Genomic DNA, 21339 nt, shown 5'->3' with positions numbered 1-21339 from the left:
AAGCCCACCAGAACGCCCCCCCCCCCCCCCCACACACCCGTAGATTTAATCCCTCCCCAACACTAACGTTCAAACAACTCACCATACATTCGACAGTAGACATCCAGGCTGGGTAAGTCCCTACTCCCCCTCCTTCCCCCTCCCCCCACTGGCAGAGTGCCTATCCAATGAAGGAGAAGAGCATCTGCCCTGAGATGTTAATGACCATGCCCCCCTACCAGCTCAACAGGCCCCGAGGCCCCCCAGCGCACCCGAGGCCCCGTGCAGGGGCGGACACCCGGGCGCGTGCCGGCCCACACCAAAAGCGGCACACCCCCCGGAACCGGAACCCCCGAGGCCCCGCCGGGGCCCCCGCCCGAGGGCGGCGCGCCCCAGGGACCCCAGACCCCCAGACCCACCCCGGCTCCACCCAGCAGCAGCACAGCTACCAGGTCAGGAACCCACGTCCGTCAACACGCAGCTACCCAAGAGCGCCGCAAGCGGCTGCTGTAGGCCACCCGTAGGCCTCCCAAACTCCTCCCAGATGGGGGCAATAGACCCCGGAGTCGGATCCACCAGGCGCCCTACTCCAAGTGCCCCCAGAGCCCCAGGAACCCCTCTATCCAGCCACTGCGCCCTGCAGGAAGCAACCCACCGCCCCCTATTTCACTAAGTGATGGTGTTGATCAGAGGAGCCCAAAGAAATCGATCAGATGTGGATGCAGATGCTGTCTCTAGATTAATATGATCCAACAAAAGATCTCTATACTGATTGATACTGAGATTTTCTTTACTTTTCCAATTCATGAGGATAGTTTTCTTTGCGATACATTAAGCAGTGAAAACCATGTAAACTATTTCTTTTTTCAGAGGACTTTCCTCAAAATTACCGAGCAAGCAAACTGATGGGGAAGGTGTAATTTTACAGCTCAAACACTTTGATAAGTCCTTACATATCTGTGTCCAGAACCTCTGGACTGGTGTGCATAACCATAACGCATGAAAATAATTATCAGGATGATTGCCTATGCAGTGTGGACAGATATTAGATTGTGCCAACCCCATCTTGAATAATCTTTGTCCTGTGTAGTGTACTCTGTGAAGGATTTTGTATTGTATTAGTTGTAAGTTGGTGTTTCTAGTCAATTTGAAAGTTCTTAGACATATCTGAGCCCAGAACTTTTGTTCAAAGCTAACTGATAAATCCTTTTCCCATTTCATAATAGGAAGAGATATCGAATCATCTATTTTAGTCAGTGTCCTGTATGATTTAGACAGTAGTTTGGGGGGGGGGGGGGTTAATCTAGGAACTCTAATATATTAGTTGGGATTTGTAAACCACCATTAATATGCTTATATTTATTTTTAATTATAGATTTAAGTTGTTCATATTCCAAGAATTTATTTTTACTAATGCCATATTGCATATTTAGTTTAGCAAAATTGATGAACTCGGTTCCGTCAAGTAGATGTTCCAGATATTTAATACCTTTATTCTTCCAGTATGTAAACTTTATCATTTTATTATTTTGTAGGATGTCAGGGTTATTCCAGATGGGTGTACGACTGCATGGGATAAGTGATGACTTTGTCATTTTAAGGAACTCCCACCATGCTGTCAGAGTAGAACTAATGTTGATATTTTTGAAGCATGTATGCCGTTTTATATTTGAGCTAATAAACGGCAGATCTGATATCATGATATTATTGCACATTTCCTGTTCTATATCTAACCAAGGCTCATCAAAAAGACTATTTTTTATCCACTTAGAGATGTATTGTAGCCTATTTGCTAAGTAATAATTATGGAAGTTAGGCAAATCTAATCCTCCCCTGTCTTTAGTCTTCTGTATTGTCTTTAAGCTGATACGTGGGGGTTTATCTTTCGAAAGAAATTTAGAAATGGCAGAGTCTAGAGATTTAAACCAGTCAGATGATGGTTTATTGGGGATCATTGAAAATAAATAATTAATTCTAGGCAGGACCATCATTTTTATTGAAGCTACCCTACCCATAAGTGTGATTGGAAGCGATTTCCATCTTTCAAGGTCTTCTTCTATCCTGTTTAAAAGTGGGGCGTGGTTAAGTTTAAGTAAATCCGTTAATTTAGACAGCACAGTTATACCCAAATATGTGATATTTCCTGAGTGCAAATGTAAATCTAGGGAGTTTTCGAGAGATCAATTAATTGACAGTACTGTAGATTTAGACCAGTTTAACGAGTAATCTGATACTTTAGAGAAAGATTCTAGTATTCTAATTACTTGTAAAAGAGAATTATTTGAATGCTGGAGATAAAGTAATACATCATCCGCGTACAGACTAATCTTGTGCTCTATTTTCATGCATTTTATACCTTTTACAGCTTTTGTTTGTCTGATTGTTGCTGCTAGAGGTTCTATAAAGATGGCAAAAAGTGATGGAGAAAGAGGGCATCCTTGCCTGGTGCCCCTCTGTAGACAAAAACTGGAAGATATTTGATTATTTGTCCTGACACAGGCTGTTAGAGAATTGTATAGAATTTTTAACCAATTTATGAATAAATCGCCAAAACCGAATTTATGAAGAGTAGCGAATAAAAATTTCCAATTTACTCTATCAAATGCTTTTTCTGCGTCTAAAGACAATATATTGGTTTTAATGTTTTTATTGTAGGAATAATCAATTAAACATAATCAACTCTGATGAAACCAGTTTGATCTGGATGTATTATTTGAGGAGAAACTTTGTCTAATCTTTTTGCAAAAGCTTTACAGATTATCTTAATATCCACATTAATTAAGGATATGGGATGATAACCAGTGGGCAACACAGGATCTTTTTCTGGTTCGAGCAGAAGGCTGATGGTGGCAGAATTCATATTAGCTGGAAATCTGCCTTTTTCCTGTATTTCCTGCAACATTCTGTGGAACGTTGGGGCTAGAATATTCCAGAACTCTTTATAAAACTCAGTGGGGAATCCATCTGGACGTGGAGCCTTTTTATTAGGCATGCTTTTAAGAGCTTCCTGGGTTTCAGCTGTTGTCAGCGGGGAATCCAGTGTCATTCTTTGATTATCTGATAATTTAGGAAGTGTAATTTTATCCAGAAATTGCTTAATATCCTTCTCTGATGGATTTATTTGTGGTGTGTATAAAGATTTATAGAAATCGCGGCAGGTATTATTTATACACTCCGGTTCACTTACTGTATTACCAGTTGAATCTGTAACTGCAAATGTAGTAGTTTTCTCCTTATTTATTTTAAGCTGATTAGCTAGGAAGCTTCCTGACTTATTGCCATGTTCAAAATTTTCTATTCGAAGTCTTTGTATTAGAAATCTATTTTGCTTTTCAATATAGTGGTTTAGTTCTAATTTTACTTCACGGATTTTACCTAACTTTCCTTCTTCTTGAGAGGATTCTAGTAACTTAAGTTTTTCTTCTAATTCCTGAATCTTTTTGTTTTCTTTTTTCTTTTTATGAGATGAGAAAGAAATTATTTTACCTCTCATCACTGCTTTCCCTGCTTCCCATAATATTGATGCTGATGTACCTGGTTGATCATTGTATTCTAAGTATGAAGCCCACTGTTCTTTGATGAATTTTATAAATTCTTCATCTTTAAGCAGTGATGTATTAAATCTCCAGCTTTTGTTTTGTGGGGTTATTTTTTTATTAATTAAGGTGAGAGTAACAGGAGCGTGATCACTGATAGCAATAGGATGAATTACCGTCTCTGAAACAACAGACAGCAGTCGGTTAAACAATTTTTAAAAACACAGAAATACACGAAAATTATACTACAGAAAAGCAAGTTTAAATATGTGGGATTTGTAGTTCTGTAATGAGTCTGAGTTCTTGATGGTTTAGGGCAGCAGCAGCAAAATTCTGGTCCCCAAAAGCCGTTGATCTGATGATTACTCAGAATCCATTTAAAATTGAAATACATTATATTAAATAAACAATATTTCTGATAAATTGTTAAATAGCAGATTTTTTCTCCCTGTCTCCTCAGACTGAGTGGCTGTAACCTCTCAGAGAGAAGCTGTGAAGCTCTGTCCTCAGTTCTCAGCTCCCAGTCCTCCAGTCTCAGAGAACTGGACCTGAGGAACAACAACCTGCAGGATTCAGGAGTGAAGCTTCTCTCTGCTGGACTGGAGAGTCCAACCTGCAGACTGGAAACTCTCAGGTACAAAGTTCTCCATTCTAAATATTGATTCATGTTGCTTCAGTTTATTTACAATGAACCAGTTCATAACAAAAGGCAACATAAAGACGTGTAAAATCAGACAGATCCATCAATCTCTCCAAGGAGAACATTGGTGACTGTAAAGAAATCAACAATATTTCTGATGAATTGTTTAATAGCAGATTTTTCTCCCTGTCTCCTCAGACTGAGTGGCTGTAACCTCTCAGAGAGAAGCTGTGAAGCTCTGTCCTCAGTTCTCAGCTCCCAGTCCTCCAGTCTCAGAGAACTGGACCTGAGGAACAACGACCTGCAGGATTCAGGAGTGAAGCTTCTCTCTGCTGGACTGGAGAGTCCAAACTGCAGACTGGAAACTCTCAGGTACAAAGATCTCCATCCTGTTGAAAACAGATTTCTGTCCATTACCTGATAAAACATGATGGAAATGTTAGTTCACTGATAGATTTGTTAACTTTTGTCTAACCTTTATTCCCTATGAATACAAACCAGACACAGTATAGGACACACCGTATAGGAGTGATTCTCAAAGGTTTTATTTTGTGCTCCTTTGAAGAATAGAGTGTGTTAGAATTAAGGCTGTCAGGTTTAGCACGTTATTAACACGTTAACTTTGTTAGACCATAACGCAGACAATTTTATTTTTTGTCGCCATTAATCTCGTGTGAAAACACGTACACCGTTCCCTAATGTTTTGTAATTATGTAATTACCCGCCGCGCTCCCCGGACTGTGTTTGTTTTACCCTCGGCGCTTTCCGTAGTTTCAATGTTGCTAGAGACTGTAGCAAAACAGACCCGCTCACTGTTGCCAAGACTGCTTATTTCATGATACTTTGGGCTTCTTTTTTCTAAAGTCACTTGTAAATTTAATGAGTCGGGGGTTGTGTGTTTTCTGGGCATGTTTCTGAAAGTGAAATCGCTTATTTGGGCTCTAAAATAAGTGACGAAACATTGGTTATTAAGAGACCTGCTTGCACTAAATATCCCTCCGCCATAGGAGCCGAGGGAGTAAACGCAGAGAGAGCAACTCTGCCCGTATTTTCTGCAGTTTACTGCTGCAATAACGTGTGATAACTGCTGAAAGTAGATTAGGCGGTGCAGAGATTGGTTCTGAAGATAACATTGCAGAAACCCAACCCATAAACCATACTTTAATGCTTATTAATTAGTTGTCTCTGTATTTGACAAACTAAGGCTGAACCACGGTGCCAAACGAAGTACCTGGAGTTACTAAACAGTTGCTAAACAGTCTCTTTCAAGGGTATTAAGCTCCTACACAGTTACAAGCAAAGTGTAAGACTGGAATGACCTGGAAATTTAAAACCTTTTTCCAGGCTTAAACTGTATGAATATGGATATAAACAGCGAGCAAAAATATCCAAAGAAGTTATTGTTGTTGGTGTGAAAGCTCAGAATTAGATGTGTGAGAGAGTGAAAAAAATTTAACAAAAAACAAAACTTATGACTTTATTGAAATGTAATTTTTTATTATTTTTTTTTGTATATGCATAATACCATGTCTATCTTTGTTGAAAAGGCGAAAAAATATATCTGCATGAAAACAGGTATTTATTTACACATTAGTTTATACATTGTGTAAAAATCAGAGCGTCATGACAAGTGATTTAGCCATTATAGGCCAGAGTTTAACATATTATATACCCCAGAAGATGGCATCGAGTCATTTACCCCGTTTACACTACCCCTTTTTAACCGTGCCGAGACCAGTCAGAGCTCAGTTACCGAGATAACTATCGAGTGTAAATGGAACACAAACTGAACTGAACCGAGCTAGACACAACCGGACCGCGCTAAATGCAGACCGGTTCCATGTGTGGGCTCGGCCCGGTTTTTCTCTGGCCCGGTTCTCTAATAACAAAGAGCGCATGAGCAGACCACGTCATCTCCGTGCGATCAGCTGACATTTCAAACATTCATAAAAACACTAGCTTCCCTACTGTGACACGGTTTCCAGTGATGATTCTGCTTAGCAGCGTGATGAACCTCAGCGTCTGTCGTTGTTTCCTGCGTCTGTAAATCCTTATTAGACGTTTGTTTGTCTTATCCACTTCCCAAAAGCCGACTCTGTCAAGTAAATTCACCAAAAGTTGCCGTCTTCGCCTGACTCTCCGTAGACAATGACGTCTCACCAAGCATAACTGCCTGAATGTTACGGGCACCGCCATTTTTATTCGCTTGATTCCCTTCTTCAAACCGAGAGACCAGTAGTACCACAGATCGCCACTAGGAGGTGAGGAAACCAAGGAACCGAGATAGCGTGATGTGTAAACGGTCGTCAAAACCAAGCTTGACTTGGTTAACTGATCCAAGCTCGGATCGAGCTCAGCATGGATCGGTTTAACAAGGGTAGTGGAAATGGGGTTTATGGCACTAGGATGTTTTCATTCCAACACTGAAAAGTGGCCAGGTATCGGGTATCGGGGCAAAAACATGGCATCGGCGCAACATTAATAATAATAATAATGCATCAAACTTATATAGTTCTTTTTGGACACACAAAGTAGGTTTACAAAACAATTTTTAAAAACACAGAAATATATGAAAATTATACTACAGAAAAGCATGTTTAAATATGTGGGATTTGTAGTTCTGTAATGAGTCTGAATTCTTGATGGTTTGGGGTGGCAGCAGCAAAATTCTGGTCCCCAAAAGCCGCTGATCTGATGATTACTCAGAATCCATTTAAAATTGAAATACATTATATTAAATAAACAATATTTCTGATGAATTGTTTAACAGCAGATTTTTCTCCCTGTCTCCTCAGACTGAGTGGCTGTAACCTCTCAGAGAGAAGCTGTGAAGCTCTGTCCTCAGTTCTCAGCTCCCAGTCCTCCAGTCTCAGAGAACTGGACCTGAGGAACAACAACCTGCAGGATTCAGGAGTGAAGCTTCTCTCTGCTGGACTGGAGAGTCCAAACTGCAGACTGGAAACTCTCAGGTACAAAGTTCTCCATCCTGTAGAAACCAGATTTCTGTCCATTACCTGTTAAAACATGATGGAAATGTTAGTTCACTGATGGATTTGTTAACTTTTGTCTGCTAAAAAGTTTATGTAAATATAAGTTTATTGACATTATTCATCATTCAAAAAGAACTGTAATTTTGACACTGTACAATATTTACAGTTTCTGTCCTGAAATATTTACACATATATTTAACAATCTATACAGCAACATATATTATATCTCTAATGTACATAACACTAATGTATGTTGTACTGTATATATTTTTGATTATCTAACATTTTAATATGAGTGTGTGGCCAATATGGCCCCACGCTCTGTCTTGATCACAAGGGGGAGCAAACAACTCAAGAACCCAACCAGTGAAACAGTCCAGTTCAAGATGATTTATTCCACAGAAGGACAGTCACAGCAATAGTGGCACCATAAAAGAGTCCTTTTCTTCTTCCTTTAAAAACAGCAATTAATCAATTGTCTTAAAAGTCACCAACTAGGACCAGGGGTTGAGCTCCGCTTAGAAATGATCCTCCTGGTGGAGGCCGCCCGTCTGCAGCACACCTTCTTCGATCCCCAGCTGAAAGAAACAAGTAGGAAGACGCCAGCCTCTCTGCTCCAAGATCCTCTTGAAGGACTTTCATCCGACCGATACTTTATTCCAAAGCAGAGTGCTACTTACAGGCGCGGGCAGAGGCTCCCTCTGCCCTGATCCTCTGTACTGGGCCGTCTGTTCTGGTATGCAGATCCCACCTGCTCCTTTGCTCGGCAGTGTGTCGTTCTCCTGCAGGGTCAGCTTCTGCCTGCCCTTCTCTTCAAGCTCCTTTTATAAGCCTCTGCTGACACCTGGGCGCAGCTGTGCAATTAGTGAGCTCCACCTCCTCAGTCAACCAGCCTCAGCCCATTGCGTTTGGGTTGTTAAAGGGGAAGGCAAAAAAACCAAAACAATCCAAGCATGCAAAACACAACAAACAACTGAAAATAAATACAAAAGAAACATATTTTCCCCTGTGTAACAAGTGCACTGGTTGGACCTGGCTTTAATCTCGTTGTACATGTGTGGAACATGATGTACAATGACAATAATAAACATTCTGATTCTAATATATTCATCTACAGACAACATTACGTTACCTCAATGCAGAGAAGCTGAAAACAACCACCTGGGCCCCCACCAGTAAGGGGACCCACTGGTTACCCAGCCATTTAACACTACCCATTAATTATTTATGTCTGTTTAAATAAAATAATTAAGATTTACAATCACAAAGGTAACAGAAAAATGTAACATAATGCATCATCAACTTCTGCTCCCCTTTCCATTTACTAAAATGGACTATTCTGTCTCAGCACATAAAGATCCCAGAATGCAGTGCGCTGATTGAGCAGCAGGAGAGATGAGAACAGAGAAAGCTGAAGCAGAGCTATCAAAGCAGAGCTGGAAGCAGAAAAAGGGAGAGAAAAGAAAAAGGTGTTGTTCTACCAAAATGGTCTGAAGCCCTGGATGTTTTCTAAACAGCCCCAGATCTCATGAAGAAAGACATTTAGATGTTTGGTAAAAAGATGGATTAAACCCAAAAAATGACATTAGGATTAAGTAATTTAAAAACAATCAGATTAGTTTTTATTGTATTCCATATAGTCACTACCTGCTCCACCATAACCTGACAATGAGTCAAAAGAAAAAGAAGACAGAAAAGATTATTTGTGCACAGGCAACACCACGACTGCTCAACTACTCCCACAACCAGGACCCAGTGTTTTTGAAGGTGAAGTTGTTTGTTTGGCCTTGACTTTCTTTCTGAGAGAAATAATTTAATTATCTCTCAGTTTCCCACAATAAAGCGGAATATTAGTGGTAGATAGTTTGTCCTTTCCATGTCCCAGTTTCCTGGTCATCACGTCCACCAGAGTTGATTCAGCACATCCCAAACACACGCAGGCCAGAGCCCAGAGTGACAGGGAAACTAGTGATGAGACAGCAAGAGAATGAGAGGCAGTAAGTGGGAAAATATGGGAAAAAGTTTAACAAAGAGTAGAAGAAAGGGAGCGCACTGAAAGACTGGATCTGACCTCAGATGGGAGATTTCTCAAAGACATTCTGCTGATTCTGCAAGTGTGAAATATGTGCTCACCATACGCTGCTAACACCACTGATCCAAATCACTGCTTTATTCTTTATCTCAGCTTCAATTATTGACTCCAATTAGATTAAAAAATATTAAAGCGATCTAGACACCAGAACAATGGTTCTACTGGGTCAACCAGTTTATCTTTGGTATTTTAGGTCCAGTTTGAATTTCCCTTAAAGATAGAACCTTCTGCAGAGTTTGTGTCAGTTTGCAGTTTCCAACCCAGTGAAGCTCTAGTCAGGATTCATCCGTTTAAATGTGTCAGATGTTACTTTTTATAACCTACAGAACAAAATACAGTTTGATTTCTATTTTTTGCTTATTAAAACAACATCTTGTGTTGAATTGTGTGTCTGCAGCTTGTCAGGCTGTCTGGTCTCAGAGGAAGGATGTGTTTGTCTGAAATCAGCTCTGAGCTCCAACCCCTCCCACCTGAAAGAGTTGGACCTGAGCTACAATCATCCAGGAGACTCAGGAGTGAAGCTGCTGTCGGCTGGACTGAAGGATCAACGCTGGAGACTGGAAACTCTCAGGTATGGAGGAATAAAGTTATAGAGGAACTTTATGACAAAGTTTGAACTGATTTTACAGATCATAAATCAAACCTCTTCAATTAAATCCCACCCATCCCTCTCCTACTCCTCTTATCACTTGCAGTTAGAATAATTGCAGTTTTTTAAATAAATCTAAAGGTTAATTAGGAATAGTTTAATGCAGCGTCCCACAGTGGGAAGATTCAAGATGATGATGCAAATCCTGGCAGCTCAGCACGATGGTCTTGTAGTGGATATTAATAATTATCAATTAAGTAAGCACACCACTAATTTTTAATCAAGAGAAAAGAAAAAACGCATCTTCTTTCTCTCTTTAGTTTATTGAAGAGTGACCTCTGCCATCGCTTTAGCCATCGTAAACTGTAACATACCAGGCTTTGGATTAGCAACAAACATTACAAATCAGTCACTCTTGCTGCAAGCTAAAATAAAAACATTTTCATAACTTTAGCGTACAATCATTTACACCTCAGTTAAATAAGGCAAAAAGACAATTATTGTGGATGTACTAACACTATCAACTACTAGGAAATTAGATGCTGAAATATTTTACATGTTATTCATATATATATATATATATATATAATAACATGCAAAATATTTCAGCACATGACTTTCTCAGTACTTGATAGTTTTAGAACATAACATAAAAGTATATGGCATTTGACATTTTAAAAGTTTTAAGCCCCCCTGAACATGAGAAAATCCTCGTTATTCGATGCTGTAGCGCACATATTCCCTAGTTACTGGAGGAAAATAGGGAGTACCAATATGGCGGCTGGTGGCTTCACAGCGACATGTATTATATACGTCTCATTTTTATCCTACCAGACATGGAAGTAAACTTGAATTTTGTTAAAAAGTGAAAGAGAAGTGTTAACATGTTATTGTTCAGTTAGTGAGTTAAAACAGAAAAAAACACAACTGTTAAATAATACTGAATAAAATTAAGTAGTTTTATTTTATTGACTGTTTTATTACACTGTTACACATTAATCTATGGGTTTGTTTATCAGTGTAGATCTATAACCTCATTGGTGAATCAGGCTGAGTTTCATCAAGCCTGTATGGTCTGACATTTTCCCCTCAGCAGGAACACTTAAAGCACTCAGGGGTTCACGCTGCGTCTTTATGCTGATCCAGCTGCTGATGTTTCCCTCTTTTCAGCTCCATGAACTTCTAGCCTGTTACAGTTTATAACCTTCATCACCTTTCACAGCGACAGGTTTCTCATCTCAGTCTCTGCTCTGACCAGACAAATCTCCTCTATTGCTATCCTCAGGGCGCTCTGGTGTATAATTACCAAGCTGAAGGCTCAGTTTGAAGTTGTTCTCTGAGCGTTTTGTTTGTGGTCAGAGCGGACGGAATAATGACTTTCTGCTTCGCTTTTAGTCCACTAATAGTCTTTATTGGGGAATCCTACAGGAAATAAAGTACTTTTTATGCATGGCAACCCCAGAGTTGATGAGTAAAGCTGCAGCTTTTCAAGCTCTGCGTTTCTCTGGTTCCTAAGTGACTGTAGAAAAAAAACACTTTTATTGGTAACGTCTGGTATCAGCATAATTTATACTAATGATATCAGTTTGAGGCGGTGAGGTGGGCAGATTTTACCCCCATTGGTGCTCTGCATGTGAGGAATAAACAGTGGGAAAAATGCATAAATAAATAGTGTAAAGGGGTCCTTTAGAGGGAAGAGGAGGAATAATGGGTCTGAGCTGAAGCCCCTGATGTTACAAGTTCCTTAAAATGACCCTTAAAAGTCCACACCTAAATTACATTTAACGTAATTATGCTCACCTGAATTAAAGAGCAAGGCAGCATTCCATTGAAGCACCGCTGGTTCTGTGTCGTTAAAAACAAAATAGCATGAAACACAGCTACTGACTCTCCTATTGACTTTAATTGGGACATTTTGGTACGAGTGGAAGGACATTAAACGTAGAGATTCACGTTTTGAAGGCTGGCCGCTGATAAAAGCACCTGGGTCTGAGGGAAGGGAGGAGAGAGGAGCAGTAAGAGCGTTGAGGCACAGAAACACAGCGCATGTAGTTAAAATAATGCAGAATTAATAAAAACCAAACTTATAAAGCAGGTGGCCTAGTATTGGAGTCAGAGCCGTGACTGTGGGAGCTGAGTTTTTTCCACAGGAGAGGAGGACTAAACGGAGCAGAGCGTTTCTGTTAGGATTATTATTCATCTGGCACAAGGGACCTTTTTAGTTTATTATTTGCTCTTTGAGTGAAGCAATCACTGAGTTTGGTCTTCATATTCACAAGCATGGAAACAGGCCTGCAACGTAGGGTTAGCTTGGTGTTTGCTGGCTTTAGCTTTAATTAATCAGCATTTAAGCAAATATTATTGAACTGTGATTTTATATTGACACCCTGAGGGTTTTTATTTTAGTGTTTTATGCAAAGAAGCACTTGTTACTTGTCTTTATTTAATTTAAAGGTCCTAAATTAGATTTATTTTATTCACCTTTTTATCTTCCTAAATAAAAGGGGGACATTAACACTTTATACCAGGGGTGTCCAAACTTTTTTAGTGAGGGCCAAATCCAGAGAACTAAACAAAGGGCCACACTAGAGGTGCCATATTGCCACATGAATACTGTGTGTATTTCTAAGTCAGCTATAATGTGAAGAACATTGCAGTCAGTGGGAGCAGTGATGCTGTCCTTTGATTGAAGGATGGCTGACATGTCAGCAGAAAGTTTGGTGGTTGAGACACGAAGGACTTCACAGAGATGCTGTCAGTCATTCTGCTTCTCAGTCTGCTTTTGTTCTGATTTAACAGAGAAAATCTTTGTTCACATCTGGATGTTGAGCCCAACAGGCTCATCATTGTTTCTGCGTGGCATCTCATCAGAGGAAACTTGGCATTATCCAAACTCTGAAAGAATTCAGGGAGGGAGAGAAGCTGATGTTGACTCTGCAGAGAATCATCACATTGCATTTCTATCAGTTCTAACTGCAGACTCTCTTCCACTTCTTCTGCATCCACCAGGAAGGAGGTGGAGAACAGCTGGATTTGTTTTTCAATGACAGAAAAGTCTTGGAGACGCTGGTTGAATTCTGTCAGCAGAGATGCAATCACAGACACATATTTCTCCTTTTTAGCAGAAAGGTCGGCCTTTGGAAAAGCAGACGTGATTTCAGACAGAGCAGGGAAGTGTGCAGCATTAAAGCCTCGTAGTTGTGTCTCAAAGAGGCGGAGCTTTACCCAGAAGGCTTTCAGGTGTGCATACAGGTGTGGCACCAGCTGTTCTTTGCCTTGTAGCTTCTTGTTCAGTGTATTCAGACGATGCGTAAGATCAACTAAAGATGCCAGGTCTGCCAGCCACAGAGGGTCACTTAGTTCATGAAGAGGTCGGCCCTTCTCTTTTAAAACCTGCTCCATTTCTGATCTCAGCCAATCAGAGCGCTGCAGCACAGAGCACGTGAATTTCCCACAGCGACACTAAATCCACTGCAGGTTGTAATGTTTCATCATCATCATCATCATCATCATCATCATCATCATCAGAGCCCAGGTGTCTGTCTGCTCTCAGCTCTTCTTTCTTTCTCTGGATTTTTACAACAAGTGGACGTGTCCAAATGTTGGACTGGTCCTTTCTCAGTGGAGGACAATGTGTGTCTGAGAGACATGTAATGTCCATGTTTGCTGCTGAAAGAGACTGATGGTCTGACCCCCCTCCTCCTTTCAGGGTGGAGCCTGCTGGAGTCCGATGGTTGACACCAGGTCTGAGGAAGTGTAAGTGTGTTTTTCATTTGATTCATGACAACAAAGCAGCTCACATTCAACCATCTTCAAACTGTCCATCACTCATTCAGGAGTCATCATCAAAGTGTCAATAAATGATCAATAACTGCAGCTGGATTGTCTTTGTTCTCTCCATCAGATTCCTGTCAACTCACAATCGACACAAACACAGTGAACAGAAAACTCAAACTGTCTGAAGACAACAGGAAGGTGACACGTCTGAAGGAGCTTCAGTCATATCCTGATCATCCAGACAGATTTGATGATCTTCCTCAGCTGCTGTGTAGAACTGGTCTGACTGGTCGCTGTTACTGGGAGGTCGAGTGGAGAGGAAGAGTTAATATATCAGTGAGTTACAGAAGAATCAGGAGGAAAGGAGACATTGATGACTGTTTGTTTGGATTTAATGATCATTCCTGGAGTCTGATCTGCTCTGATGGTTACTATGTCTGTCACAATAACAGAGAAACATCTATCTCCTCCTTCTCCGTCTCCAACAGAGCAGCAGTTTATGTGGACTGTCCTGCTGGTATTCTGTCCTTCTACAGAGTCTCCTCTGACTCACTGATCCACCTCCACACCTTCAACACCACATTCACTGAACCTCTGCTTCCTGGCTTTGGGGTCTGGTCCTGGTCCAGTTCTGGTTCCTCAGTGTTTCTGTGCTGATTGAGTCTAAAGAGTCTCCTCCTTTAAGAGAAAGCCTCTCCCTGTTGAACAGATAGTTCAGTCTGTTCATGTCTGTCTCTTTCACTCAGAAACACGTTTTCACATTCATGGATTCAATCTGTTTCTTTGTGAAACTCTTCTAAATGATTCCTTGGAAACTTCTTCCTCTTCCAGTCCTTTAAAGATGGAAGCTGGGATTATTCCAGGATCCACATGTTGTTTTTCTGCCTGTTTCCAGTCAAAGCTTCACTCTGAATATCAGCATGTTGACTTTCTCTCTTGGTTTTTTACTTTCATTCATCAGTCAGATTTCATTGAAATGTTGGCCAGTTTTTCTCAATCTCTGGACATTATCTGTTTCTGTCGGCTCCTATTTTTCTAAACACTTTTTACATTCACATGTTAAATCTTCCTTTTGTATATTTGCTGCAGTTCTACTTCATGTGTTTTAATGAGCAATAAACAGATTTTCTTCTTCTGCGTTTGATTAATTTGCTGCTCATTCTCTTTTGTTCCTCTGATCAATTTTCAATATTTCAATAAAACTCTGACGTTTGTTTCAATAAAACAGATTTTTTTCTATCAACACTGACTTTCAAAAAGTCCTAATTTACTGTAAAACATTTCCATCTTCTTTCTGACATGTTTTTAAATGACAGATTTTGTTCTTTAGTTGAATAAATCAGCAGCAGAAACTCAAAGCAATGATGAAATGATATTTCTGCTCCATCTTTCCAAACCTTGAAAACACGTTGAGAATGAAAGAAGAGCCGAAGCTGACAGTCTGGGACTAAAATCAGCTTCTTTACTTCCAAACTGCTGACTTGGACAGACTGAAGACCAGTTTTTACTTTTCTAGCTAAACTCCTGCGGCACCAAACCAGAAGCTGAACCAACACCAACAACAGAACCACATGGAACATTTCCACATCACAACTTCTTCCTATTCTGGACTTTTAGTTTTACACAGGAAACGTGTGAACGCGCACACAGAGCCGCAGCGTGCACGGCGTCCTGCTGCTCCTCTTAAAGGGACAGTCCCACATTTTCAGCTTCAGGTTCCTGTTCCAACGGTGTCCAGCTCCAGTCCTGGAGGGCCGGTGTCCTGAAACTTTTAGAGGTTCTCTCGTCCATCACGCCTGAATCAAATGGAACAATCAGCTCCTCAGTCTGCAGTCAGGTTCTCCAGAGTCCTGATAATTACCGGATTATTGGACTCAGGCGTGTCGGACCAGGGACACAAATAAAAGTTGCAGGAAACAGGTGCTGTGCTAAATTCTGTTCTCCTGTGTCGGGAGCGCGCATGGCAGCCAGACAGGCGGGTTTTCACGGCGCTTCTGGTCGATTTCTCGTCCACCAGGGGGCGCCACAGGGTTCAGTCCTTGGTTCCTTTTATTGTCTATCTGGGTCTGAACGTGTTGATGCTTATTTTCATCTTGATGCTGATGAGGTTTTTACTGTTGAGCTCTGACAGCAGGAATAAATAATTTGATGACCTTTAACCCCCAGGTGGAGAAACTGGACGTAGCTGAGAATAAAGATATTTTTGTTGTAACAAGTTTTCGTTCTTTAATGTAAAATCAGCTTAAAGCTGCAACATTTTATCTGGACTGGATTACGGAGATGTTTTCTAAATTAAAGCTTCTTATTTTTTTGTTAAGCAATAATTTTCTGACCAACTCTGCTGAAAATGCTTTTAAAGGCTTTTTGACATTTGGCAGATTTTTATTTCCAGTTGCTTTGACACTTCAGTGCCCGGTTAGGAACATTTCTCAACAATTCAGGTTGCAATTTATGTTACAGTCCTGCAAAGTGAAAATAAAAAATCAGCTATTTCAATGTTCTGTTGACTGACGGAGGTAAAAAATGCTTTCAAGCGGGCACTGTGCCATCGTTGCTCTGGGATATAAAGGTCTCATTTCTTTATTTCTCATTTGGTCTGGACTCTGAAGACATTTAGGAAGCATAGGTAACCGCCTAGTTAAAAGAGATCTCAGATTTTATTTTTAAAAAGACACCTTTGCAACATTGACCTCATATTAAATCAAATTCAAATTCTTCGTCTTCTCTGCAGCAGTGATTCTTCAGGACGTTAAATTCATGCTTTTTTTTTTCAAGCTTTCAGCACAAAGTCCTTCAATTATAAACCGGTTTCCTGAAAACTGATGAAACTCCAAAATAACTTTTCTTATTGACAGAAAAGATGTTGGTTTCACACCAAAGATTAGCATGAAATAAGAAATGACAGCTATTTGTCCATTGAGGCACAACCAGCTGAAACGAGGACAGCTGAACTGCACTGAAGCTTTGATGGTGGAGTCTTTTCCTCAGCCTGGCTGAAGGGAGGGAAGTGGTTGCATGAAGTCAGACAAGATACAGGACAGGCAAGGACAGGCAACAAGGTTTTAACCTGGGTGTACTGTTTATTCAGATTTGTTTTAAAAGTTTAAATTTGACTCTCACACTGCAACTTTAAGATGTAAGCTGCTGATGTCTTCATGGTGGACTCAGCTCATCTCCAGGTTCCTCACATCTCTGAGGTTTCCTCCTGGAGGACGGTCCTCACTGGGAGCTCCATCACTGCTGCCTTCAGCACATCAAACCTCACTGCACAGAAAAGCTCCTCATTTCCTCCATTAATGGACTTTGTTGCTTTCAGCTGCATTTTCCTTCAGACCATTAAAACAGTTTTTATTCTGCAGAATGACTGGAAACTGAGACACTTGTTGTCTTTCAGAGCCCGTCTGGGCCGGGACCCTTCAGGAAGCTTTTATTAGACTTATACGGTTACAGTGAACCCTCGTTTCTCACGGGGGTTATGTTCCTAAAAGAACCCGTGATATGAAGTAGTAACCTTTATTTATTTTTAGGGCTGGGCAACGATTAAAATATTTAATCGCAATTAATCGCCCTGATTAATCGCCCTGATTAATCATGATTAATCGCATTGTATTTACAAACTCCAAAAATGAATTCAAAAGTAGTGTAAAGAGCACTTTTATTTTAATGTTCTGCTGCCATATGAACAAAAGTGTTGTAACATTTGTAGCACTTATCAGTAACACATATTTAGTGTAAAGCTCAACTTAAACATGTAAAACAAAAAATAGCAATAATAATAAATTAAAGCTTATTGCCACTGACAGGGAATTCTCTTTATGGGGAAAAAATCTACCAAAAACAGGCAATTTCTGAGGTAACAGCAGGGAGCAGCATTACCATTTTATGTTCAATACCAAAGTTTAACTTGGCAGTGGTTACAACTAACTTGTTTCTGTCATATTCGATACTGGAAGAACTTTAAACTGAAATGCTTGCTAACTCGATATGCTTGCGTTGCTTGCGTTTATTTGACGTTGACACGCGGTTTTTTGTTGTTGCTTTCTCGCGTGCATATCCACCTTATTTTTGACGGAAACATGGAGGCAACGAGTTGACGTTTGTTTGGGCGAGACTTCCGCCCGCTCACTTCCTGTCAGTGTTTAGCTATCTGAGAAGCGGCTCATGCGGCTACTTCGTCTCAAATTACTCGTCATTATGACTTCGAGGAAGACCGGGATCATTTGTGTGGTTAGAGGTTGTCATAGTAACGGGTGTAAAAGAAAGGTTTACGTGGAGCAGGAGTGTTTTAATCATCGACCGTGTACAAAAGCTGTGGATACGAGGCGCCCTACTTCATTCACCCTCAGCCGAAGAATGAGGAATCCCTTCGCCTGTGGTTAAAAGCTTAAAATCTGAAGAAACCACCGAAGCGACCGTATGTTTTTTTCATTTTGTGGACAAAAGACCAACATAAGACCACATGACGCCAGAAAAGTGTCTGGGCTGCGAAGTTCCATAAAAAAACAAAACCAGGAGACGTCAAGAGGAGAGGAGACAGGTAAGCTAATGTTTTGATATCCTCTCATAACATCAGTTAAATCCCAAACATTACAAAATTAACTGAGCAGCAATCTAATCACAACGAGCCAACGGCCAGTATGTTTCTGAATCAGATAATTCATCAGCCTACCTTCCATAAGTCGCCGCTGCATGACTGAAGGCTTTCCCTGGAGCCGCAGCATCAGAGCGCTCTGAGGTCTCGTAGAGCCGATTGATGCAGTCAGAATCCAGCAGCGTGAACGTCGGACTAGTTTTAGCTTGAACGGACATCAGCCTCCATGAATACCAGGTCATCCATGTTGATATTTATTAACACCGATCCAACTCTTTCACTGCGGAGGTTCGCTTCGGTAAAGTCGCACAGCAGAGCCGTCCGCACCAAGTAACGACACAAAACAGGTTAAAATGTCCTCGTACGTTATATGAGGCCACTTCTTTGTATCATCCACTCACTCATGAATAGTTTGAAGCTGTGGCCCTGACCTGCCACTTCCATTGCTCTGCAAGTTTTGACACTGTTGCCGCGACAGTTGATCATTTCAGTCAAACTAATGTTATTTGGCCGAGGGAAGCGCTGAAACGGAAGTGCGGCACACACAAAGGGAAGTTGGACAGATCTTCACAAAATAAAAGCATGTGAGCAACATGCGTTAACGCGCGTTAAAGAAAATATCGCCGTTAATAGTCTAATGAGTTAACGCGAAATTAACGCATTAACTTGCCCAGCCCTAATATATATATATATATATATATATATATATATATATATATATATTTACATGTTATTGGTTTTGTTACTATTATCATTATTATTATTATTATTATTATTATTATTATTAGGGTGGGTTTCCCGGTTTCTTCAGCTGCCGCTGTTCTACCAGCCACTGCTCCAAGGATTTGCCCCTGAAGCACTGGGGCAGAAAGTGGCGCTGCCAAATCGGCTGTGGCCAAACTCTTTTGTTTTTGGCTGCCCACATTTGCTGCACTTGTTAAAAGCCACTTCTCTCACATACTTTTGTTTCTGGCTCGCGGAGGCCTCCTCTTCTGCCCTGCGTCGCCTGTTCCTCTCAGTGAAGCGGGACACAGACGCAGGAGCAGTGGGTGCAGGAGCCACCTGTGTGGCAGGTGTTAAATAAGGAGCCAGGGGAGGAGCAGCCCTGTGATGACCTGCTGCCATCACTGTCGACCCAGGGTTCAATAAAAGAAGCTGAGCTGGGATAGGAAGAGGAACTGCTGGGGTGACGGGCTGCAGGACGGTGGCACTAGCAGGTCGTCTGCCTGGCCGCAGCTTAGGAGCCTTACCTGCTCTGTTTGGCGGGAGGGCAAACTCATGCTGGAGTCCTGAGGGGGACGGCGCTTCATCCAGCTTCTCCCACGGAGGAGGCAGCTGTGAGCTGGCCACAACGATGTGGTCCTCTGCAGCAAGGCCCTGGGTGAGGACACTAATCTCCTGCGTGCTCTCCCTTCGATTAAACCTGCAATCAGAAAACTGTCACCATAACAATTAAATGTGATACTTTTATTTCAAATGTCAAAGTAAAAAAAAAATAAGCATTGTGCTTACCACTGTGTCAGAGTCCTCTGATTGAGGACAAAAAGCTGAAGAGAGGTGGCCTCCATCAGGGGGGGGCAGTCCAGCACCAGGTCTCAGATGTGGTGGTAGTCGGTGAGAACTTTGGTCCACCGAGGAAGCCGCACTCCATCCTTTTTTGTTGGGGACTTGTGCAATGAACACAATTTAATGCACAGAGCCTCAACTAGACGACTGGTGCTGGGCCACTGAGCCGGTCCCCCTGGAGGACCAATCAGGCTCCTCTTGACACTGTCCACACCCGGGGTGACGCCCGTATTCCTGGGGGCCTTAAAGCGGCCGTGTGCCAGCTTGGCTTGGTGCCTGGGTTGGTAATTGATCCTCCTCTTGTCCAGGTCAGAGGTCACAGGCAGATGACCTCTGACCTGCTGCTCGTCCAGGTAAAGAGCCTGACGCAGGGTCACCAGGTACTCGGCCAAGTCCTGGACCTTATCCCAGCCTGGGATGCCGTCAGGTCCGAGGACTGCAGCCTGCATGAAAGTATTAAAATACAAAATACATTACAGCATGTAAAATCTCAGTGATGTTGCACTGAAGCTAACGTGTCGTCTACTCACAGGGGCCTGGTCTGCAACGCTGGACCCAGCTGATGCTGCAGGACCAGAGGCTCCGGTTGGCTGGACAGGGCGCTGCAGGGGAGGAGGCAGAGGAGGAGGCAGAGGAGGAGGCAGAGGAGGAGGCAGAGGAGGAGGAGGCAGAGGACTCTGGCTGAGGCGCTGACGTAGATCTCCTCGGCTGGATGTGGACGGTGCAGAGGAAGAGGGGCTGGAGGCCTGCTGGACGCTGCTGTGTTCTGGAGCAAAGAGGACGGGCACGGTCAGGTTCTCGGGTTCCTCCTCCACAAAGCCTTCATCGCGCACCGCCTCATCATCCATCAGCTCCACCAGCCGATCCTCTTCCTCTGGGTTGTCCATTACAGTCAGCGAACGACCAGACTGACTGTAAAGGTACTCCATCCCAAGAAGCTCCCCTGTAGAAGAACGCAGAATACAGATTATTAGTCAAGAATGTGAACTAAGGAAGTATTCAAACATGCACTCCATAGTGGTGGAAAGTAGCAGAGTAAAAAGTGAAAGTAGAAAGTGATGAAACTCCAGGCTCTTTCAGTCTCTGACCTGCTTTAGACTTTGTTTATTCATCAGGAAGAATAAAAACATCTTTTACCACTAAATGTGTTGCTTTGGTTTCTGTGCTTTTAAAATGGAGGATTCCTTTTAGCGCTGCATGTCAGTGTTGGTTGGTGGAAATACGTCGGCATCAGCAAACCATGGATGCATCTCCAGAGAAACCACTAGAACAGTTTTTTCTTCTGCCAACACGTCTGAGTTAAGGTTAATCATTCTTGCCTGTATGTGACCCAGGAGGCTGGTAGCGCTCGTCCAAGCTGAGTCGGTCCATGGCCTCCCTCTCAGCGCTGCTGTAGATCCTCAGCTCACAGCTTCCTCCATGCGGTCCTGGTTCCAGCATCAGACCCTCCAGGAGGTCGGCCTGGAAGTGGGCGTCGCTGGCACTGGTCCCTGCAGGGGAAACCAAGAAGATGACTTTTACTCTCTGCGTTTAAAACAACAACATTAAAAGATAAAATCAGCCACCTGGGATGAGGCGA

General features: G+C 42.0%; 2 protein-coding genes and 1 long non-coding RNA gene across 3 annotated transcripts in view; 1 reads left to right on the top strand and 2 right to left on the bottom strand.

Annotated features, from left to right (window-relative positions):
- The first annotated feature begins 4118 nt into the window (after positions 1–4118).
- On the top strand, positions 4119–9279 carry LOC118558320. The gene is made up of 3 exons (XR_004928308.1): positions 4119–4149; positions 8786–8912; positions 9031–9279. It is a non-coding gene; the product is annotated as an uncharacterized LOC118558320 (long non-coding RNA).
- A 9657-nt stretch (positions 9280–18936) lies between these two features.
- Positions 18937–19985, bottom strand: LOC118558306. The gene is made up of 2 exons (XM_036128830.1): positions 19707–19985; positions 18937–19617 (listed from the first exon to the last, which is right to left on the bottom strand). The coding sequence occupies exons 1-2, from the start codon at positions 19760–19762 to the stop codon at positions 19017–19019; spliced, it is 657 nt and encodes a 218-aa protein (XP_035984723.1). The 5' UTR covers positions 19763–19985; the 3' UTR covers positions 18937–19016.
- The window catches only part of LOC118558327, a 254277-nt gene continuing 252727 nt past the window's right edge, over positions 19790–21339 (bottom strand). Inside the window, exons 4-6 of the mRNA XM_036128842.1 lie at positions 21080–21250; positions 20291–20703; positions 19790–20203 (exon numbers count right to left, since the gene is read on the bottom strand). Coding sequence (XP_035984735.1) covers positions 19790–20203; positions 20291–20703; positions 21080–21250 — 998 coding nt within the window. The remainder of the gene's footprint in view (positions 20204–20290; positions 20704–21079; positions 21251–21339) is intronic.

Source organism: Fundulus heteroclitus, unplaced genomic scaffold, assembly GCF_011125445.2.
Source record: "Fundulus heteroclitus isolate FHET01 unplaced genomic scaffold, MU-UCD_Fhet_4.1 scaffold_122, whole genome shotgun sequence".
In the NCBI taxonomy this organism is placed as follows: domain Eukaryota; kingdom Metazoa; phylum Chordata; class Actinopteri; order Cyprinodontiformes; family Fundulidae; genus Fundulus; species Fundulus heteroclitus.
The sequence above is the reverse complement of the archived record's forward strand: the minus strand, read 5'-3'. Positions and strand labels throughout refer to the sequence as shown.